Source organism: Galeopterus variegatus, unplaced genomic scaffold, assembly GCF_000696425.1.
Source record: "Galeopterus variegatus unplaced genomic scaffold, G_variegatus-3.0.2 Scaffold487, whole genome shotgun sequence".
NCBI classification, from domain to species: Eukaryota; Metazoa; Chordata; class Mammalia; order Dermoptera; family Cynocephalidae; genus Galeopterus; species Galeopterus variegatus.
Window position 1 is genome coordinate 447,109 of NW_007726598.1, and position 7,742 is coordinate 454,850.

General features: G+C 39.0%; 1 protein-coding gene across 1 annotated transcript in view; it reads left to right on the top strand.

Annotated features, from left to right (window-relative positions):
- Positions 1-7,742, top strand: part of COQ5 (coenzyme Q5 homolog, methyltransferase (S. cerevisiae)) — a 17,721-nt gene that overhangs the window by 2,577 nt on the left and 7,402 nt on the right. The window contains exons 2-3 of the mRNA XM_008569356.1: positions 2,725-2,874; positions 5,259-5,480. Coding sequence (XP_008567578.1) covers positions 2,725-2,874; positions 5,259-5,480 — 372 coding nt within the window. The remainder of the gene's footprint in view (positions 1-2,724; positions 2,875-5,258; positions 5,481-7,742) is intronic.

The window sequence follows — 7,742 nt, forward strand, 5'->3', positions numbered from 1 at the left end:
GTGCTGACAACACCAAGCCAAGGGCTGAGATCCCCTTACCGGTCATTTAAAAAAAAAAAAATTATCAAACATCAAAAGCTCTGAGTTATAAATGTATAGGGAAATGAAAAAAAAATATAGTAAAGCTAATATTTATTTAGAACACTGTAATTTAAAATTAGATTTAATTTTAATTTAATTAATGTAATTTTTATTTTTTTTATTATTTATTTTATTTTATTTTGGTTTTTGGCAGCTGGCCAGTATGGGGATCTGAACCCTTGACCTTGGTGTTACAACACCATGCTCTAACCTAACTGAGTTAACCAGCCAGCCCAAATTAAAATTTTAAAGATTTAAAATTTTAAGTTTAAGTTTTTTTTTTTTTGTCTTTTTCCATGTCCGGCAACGGATCGCAACCCTCAGTGTCGCCCCCGTACCGGACCGGGACCGGCAACGGGATCGCAACCCTCGGTGTTGCTCCCGCGCCTTGCTCAGCCAGTGAGCGGGAACCGGTCTGTATGTGGGATCCGAACCCTCGGCGGGAGTGCCGCTGTGCTTCCCAAGCGGCGCACTATCGCAGTGCACCACCGGGCCGGCCCCAGGTTTAAGTTTTTTAAATTAGCTAATAACACCAAGATTTAAGGTTCAATACCTCTACCAGCCAGCTGCAAAAAAAAAAAAAATAATTAAAATTAAATTGAAATTCTAATAAAAAGTTGGAAACATTGAGAATTAAATTGTTTTGTTTGTTTCTTTTTATTTTTATTTTTTGGTGGCTTGTCTATACTAGGATCCAAACCCTTGACCTTGGTGTTATCAGCACCACGCACTAGTGGAGTGAACTAACCACGTAGTCCACTGTTTTATTTTTTTGTAAAAAAATTTACTAAGAGTAGTTTGAACACTGTTCGCTTCCTTCTCGTCATATAAATTACAATGGGAATGAACATCTTTTCTGTGCCCTGGCAAATTGTCATACTCCTTTGTCAGTTTTTATCAGCTTCTAACGTTTTATCTTTTGCACTTTCAATGTCATGAGATATCTCCAAGAATTCCTTTAATGTGAAATTTTTTTGTTGGCATCACTTCCTCTGGGACATCTCCAACCTTTTTGTCACAACCACATTCATCATTAATGTGTATAAGTTCATCTTCACAAAATTCCTTTGTCTGTAGATCTAGAGTCTTTCCAGGAACAGCAGTGTCAACATTCCCACAGTCATCAATTTCTCCTGTAACTCAACTTACATTAGATTGGAATTTCACTTCTAGCATTATCGCTTCTCATTTTTTTGTTGTACTTTCATTTTTGTTGCCCAATTTCCTCTTTCATTTATTCAGCTTTACCACATAGGTTCATCACTGAGAGAAAAGAAGGTAATACAACTACATGCTTTGCTGTCTGCGTGTGAACTGAATAACTGAGGCACAGTGACCAGACACTTACAGTCTGTGAAGAAGTGATGTTATTGGTCATTGATTGTGATGCATACCTGTTATTTACATAGTGACTTGTGGGCTGAAGGACTACTAATAAAGTTTATACTTTATGCAGTTACTCTCAGTTAATATAATATTGTATTCGAATGGTGGTGCTGGAGGACTGGTGCTAGTTAACTAAACCACAGTAACTGCTATTCATGCATTTTGGAACTATGCAAAGCAAGGACTGTTTATACTTCGTGGGTTGTGCCTTAGTAACCCTTAGATACCACAAAAGATGTTCAAAAGAGAACAAGTTTGGAGAACCCAGGGCTGAGAGTAGGCATTCAGTAAAAAGGGGAGCAGTGAGGGCGCCTAAAGTCATTCGGCAGAGGACAGTAATGTTTTGGATTTATGCAGCACATTTCAGCTGAGGAATTAAAGCATCTCCCATTCATTATCTAATTCAGCCTTATGGCAGGGAGATAGGGAGCTGTCTCTGATATTCTCATCTTATGGGCAGAGAGAAACTGAGATACAAAAAACTTAAATGTAAAAAAAAAAAAAAAGAAAACCAATAAAGAAAAAATAAACAAAGATAAATAAAAACATTAAGCAAAAAGAAAAAGAGAAAAAAAAAAAACTTAAATGTAGCTTTAAGAAGAAACTGTTCAGAATGTCTTGGATAGTAGATTCCTTCTCTCTTCAGCTCTTCCAGATTCCACAGTCTGTCTTGATCCTACGGGGAAGATTCATAAGGACTCTCTACAATGTGACTTGGTCCTGATTGATATCTTGCCATCCATATGTCTACCAAATTATACCTGAGGTTCTTCTTGATGATGCAGGCAGAGACGAGCTGAAGTCTTCCCATCCGTTGGTCATGTGTCTTTCTAATGGATTTTGTTGTCTTTTGTTATAATAACCATTAGAAAAATTGCAATTCCCCTTGCTGCGTCCTCTAAGAAACAGAGACATCTATTTAGTACCAAGTATGTGCATAGCATTATTGCAAGGTAGTAGTCCTAGATAAAGATAACTAAGGCAGCAGAAAAGAGGTTGATTTCTTACATGAAGTACTTTTAAGCCTCTTTTTAAAGAGGTAATGTAAAGAAAAGAGAAACAAAAACAAATTTTTAAAAAATGAAGAAAATAAAGCAGTAGTAACACAGTGTAGATTTTGACATCAAGCATTATGTCTTAGCTTCACCTTGCAGAGGTAGGCAGTTTCGGGAAGAAAAAACTTCCTCCTTTTTCATTTAGAATTTTTCCAAGTCACTTCAAGTTCATAGCACAATGGTTTGTGTTTGTCCATTTCAGTCTATCAGGTGTTTGAAAGTGTTGCCAAGAAGTATGACGTGATGAATGATATGATGAGTCTTGGTATCCATCGTGTTTGGAAGGATTTACTGATCTGGAAGATGCGCCCACTTCCTGGAACCCAGCTCCTCGATGTTGCTGGAGGCACAGGTAATGAGTTTGGTATCCTTGAGTATCATTGGGCATCTTTTACTGAAATTAGTGTCTCTTACTAGAATGAGTTAGCTCACCTACCATTAGGCTGAAGATGGTAACTGAAAATCAGTATACTTAAAACTTTTAAGAAAGGTAGGGCCGGCCTGGTGGCGCACTCGGTAGAGTGCGGCACTTGGGAGGACGGCGGCGCTCCCACCGAGGGTTCGGATCCCGTATAGAGACCGGTCCGCTCACTGGTTGAGCGCGGTGCGGACGCGACACCGAGGGTTGCGATCCCATTGCCGGTTGCGATCCCGTTGCCGGCCCCTAGAGACCGGTCCGCTCACTGGTTGAGCGCGGTGCGGACGCGACACCAAGGGTTGCGATCCCATTGCCGGTTGCAATCCCATTGCCGGTTGCGATCCCGTTGCCGGCCCCGGTATGGGCGTGACACCGAAGGTTGCGGTCCCGTTACCGGTAACGAAAAAAGACAAAAAAAAAAGAAAGAAAGGTGAACGCTTTTCTTTTGGACTGAATATCAATCAGATGCATAGAATGTCAGCTTTGTGCCTACCATTTTTCTAAAATACACAGGATTACAATGTAAAATGACCAATTTTTGACTCCAGTGATATTTCACCATCTGAATGACTGTTTTACCTTCTGTTTAACCCACTTTCTCTCTTTTTTGGGGGGAAGCCTTTTATCATATCACATAAGCTTTCTAGGCAGCCTTTTCTGCCAAATCCACTATCACATCAAGTATCAAAAGCTTAATTGTTTATTCATGGTCCTTTGTTACTTGTTGAAAACTAGGCTTTTGGGGAGAAAAATGTCATGAGTTTCTGAAGTGCATCTTGGTGATGTCATTGTACATGATAAATTACATTAAAATATGTATAATATAATGTAATAATGTGATAATTTATAACAAGAATAATGTCTAACAATAAATTATAGTAGAAAAATCTCCATGTTTGTAACAGGTTTATGTGTGGCTTTGTTGTTGTGGTCCTCTCCCCAAATGGAAGCTCAGAGGGCAATAAGACACCTTGCTCTCTGGAGGACCATTTAGCAGAATCTTTCAAAATCTAAAATGCACGTAGACTGCGATCCCACAATTCCAATTCTGGGTATCTAGCCTAAAGAAAAACTTGCACAAAGATACAGCTACAAGTATGCTCACTGCATCACTTTTGATAATACTGAAAAATTTGAAATAATTTTTTCCCCAATAAAGAAATGGCTTTAAATTAAGATACTTCCAAAATATTATGTAGCTATTTAAAAGAATGAGGAAAACCTATAAGTACTGAATGGAAAGGCCTCAAGGACATATTAAATGGGGAGAAAAAGAAAAAAAGGTGTAGGATAGGGCATATACAGCTATAGAACAAATGTTATCAGTCTTGATAAAAGGTTGAAGGGAGTCAAGAGAAACTGTAGTTGATGGAATAAGAAATAAAATATTGATTAGTTTATTACTCTAGGTTACAAAGGTATATCTGAGGAACTATGAAAAGTAAATACACTGGGAATATAGAGGCAAACAGAGGTGGGGGGGGGAAGATATCATTATAAATTTGGTAAGAAAAGAATTATCTGGGGGCCGGCCCGTGGCTCACTCGGGAGAGTGCGGTGCTGATAACACCAAGGCCCCAGGTTCGGTTCCCACATAGGGATGGCCGGTTAGCTCACTGGCTGAGCGTGGTGCTGACAACACCAAGTCAAGGGTTAAGATCCCCTTACCGGTCATCTTTTAAAAAAAAAAAAAAAAAAAAAAAGAATTATCTGTAACCAACAGAAGAAACAGATGAGAGTGGGAGAGATGGTGTCTGGGCTTCTAAACTGGGAAAGAGAAGTGGTGAGCAGGAAAATATTGCTTAAAAGTATATGCTTGTAGGGAACATTTTATAAAAAATATTTTAAAATTTGGGCCAGCCCATGGCTCACTTGGGAGAGTGTGGTACTGATAACACCAAGGCCAAGGGTTCGGATCCCCTTACCAGTCATCCTTTTAAAAAAAAATTATTTTAAAATTATAAGAAAAATACTAGAAAACTGCATATTAAGCTCTTAACACTTGTTATGTCTGAAGAAGGTATGGAGAGAGAACGTGGTTTTCATGTTTTATTCTATATATAGGTACTGAGTCTTTCATAGTGAGAATGTGTTCATGCATTACTTATACAATTTTTAAAAAAAGATTTTTAAAACAATTTTAGAAGTTAAAAAGTTGTTAAAAAAAAGAAAAAGTTACTGTTGAAATGAGGAGAAACTTCCATTTTCATACACTCACTCATTCTGGTACCATTGTTGCTTCTTTTGGGTTTAGGAAATGCTGTTTTGTTTGTTTGTTTGATTTTGTTTGAATCTTTCCTTCTGTTGGTTTCCCATAGGTGACATTGCATTCCGGTTCCTTAATTATGTTCAGGCACAGCATCAGAGAAAACAGAAGAGGCAGTTAAGGGCGCAACAAAATTTATCTTGGGAAGAAATTGCCAAAAAGTACCAGAATGAAGAGGATTCCTTGGGTGGTTCCCGTGTCATGGTATGTGACATAAACAAGGAGATGCTAAAGGTTGGAAAGCAGAAAGCCTTTGCTCAACAATACAAAGCTGGTGAGTCCTGCAGAAAGTAGACACACAGGAAATGTTTGTATGATTATAAAATAAGATAAAATATGTAAAATGTTGAAATGCTTTGTCTTCCAACTTTTAGAAACTTATAGATAGGCAGGAGTTGAAGATGATTTGTGTGGCTGACTGAGTCCAGTTTCTGTGGTGTGATATATGTTATTTCAGCAACCCGTTGAGCTAGATTACCAACCTTATGTGACAGGGTAGATAACCAAAGCCCAAAGAGGTTAAGGATTTTACTCAACTCACACAACTTTTATTTGTTTGTTTCTTTGGGGGGGTTTTTTGTTTGCTTTTTTGGCAGCTGGCTGATATGGGGATCTGAACCTGTGACCTTGGTGTTACCAGCACCATGCTCTCCCAAGTGAGCTAATTGGCCAGCCTTTACATAACTTTTAAGTGGCAAATCCCAGATTGGAGCTAAATCTTCAGATCTCAGCCCTTGGACCCTAAGACAGGAGTTTTTCTTTAAATTCCTAGCAGACTTCAGTGTATCATTCCTATATCAGTACTATTCCATTCCCCTATCAGTACTAGGATGGTTTGATTGTGATGAAGCTGAGCAGACTGCTTGAATCTCCTGTAAAGAAAGATCTCCCACATGGGACTCTTTTAGCAGCCAGTCTTTCCTCCAGAGCTCCCTATTGGGTAGGCTGAGGCTTTATCAGCTCTGCATCAAGATCTAAAGGCTTTTCCTGCTCAGTCTTCCTTCTTCCTTTCATCTCTACCAAGTGTTCCTTCCCTCAAAAAAAAAAAAAAAAAAAAACCACACCTTTTGCACTCCTACATCAATCCCAGCATCTGTTTCTCAGAGGACCCAACAGATACAGTCAAAGAAGCACTCATGGTCAGTACTCCTCAAACTTCCCTTCCACAGTAGATACCAACAGCAGATAGGCAAGTGAGTGTGTATCTCTAGGAGCCCACTGCAAGCTCAAAGTGGACGATTTGTGCTCTAGCTTAAAAATGTATTTTTAAGGTCTGGCCCATGGCTCACTTGGGAGAGTGTGGTACTGATAACACCAAGGCCACAGGTTCCGATCCCTATATAGGGATGGCCAATTAGCTTACTCGGGAGAGCATGGTGCTGGCATCATCAAGTCAAGGGTTAAGATCCCCTTATCAGTCATCTTTTATTTAAAAAAAAAAAAAAAATAATATATATATATATATGTGTATATATATATATATATATATATATAATTTTACATTTGGATTTCTGTTTATTTTAATATTTTCTTTTGTTTGTTTTTATTTTTTATTTTTATTTTTAAAAATATTCCCCCCTCCAATTTTTTCAAGTAAAATTAATGATCCTGGAATCGGCACCCTGTTGACCAAGCTTTTCAGAGCCCCTGCACTGCCCTCTTCCAAGCTGGTCAGGCACTGCAGGCACAGGCAACCTTGGAGGCAGTGGTATGCAATAAAAAAAGAAAGTCCCTCAGGTCAACATCAGCATTTCTGTCCTCCTCCTCCCCACCATGATTGTCTCTGGTTATTTTAGCTCAATTCTTCCTCCTCTTCTTCCTCCTACCCCAGAAGGAGCTGCCTAGACGAACTGCAGCCCACATGGCCCCTAAAATGAAGGACTCTTTTGTTAACCATCAACACTGTTCAGAAGGCAGACAGTCACTAGTGTTTTTAAACAAAAGCACTATGTTTCCTTACTCCTACTGACAAACGTTTCCCTTCTCTCTGGTGCTCAGCCATAAAGAATAAAGAACAAAGATAGTGAAATGATAGGTAACGTTCCATTTCCATAACATAACTTGCCCTTCAAGCTTTCCTAACTACCAAGACAAATGCATCTGCATAGGAATTATTATGTGCCACATAGTACAGTTTTCTTTCTCTTTTCTCCTTGCTTTATCCATCTCCAATAATAATGCCTTTGCAAAAAATATCATGAAAGAAAGTTGAAGCTAAGTAGGAGAATCCTAAAAAGTATTTATAATTATAAAGGTTAATGTGTGAGGACATTTTTATATGTAGCACTTCCTTCCCAAATGGAAGCTCTGAGGACAGGATCTTTAGAAAAAAATTACTTGAGGGGCTGGCCGGTTAGCTCAGTTGGTAAGAGCACAGTGTTATAACATCAAGGTGAAGGTACAGATCCCTGTACTGGCCAGCTGCGGCACCCCTCTCCAAAAAAATTATTTGATGGATTATAAAACGGATATATTGGCCGGCCCAGTGGCGCACTGCTACAGTGCGCCGCTTGGGAGCGCGGTGGCGCTCCTGCTG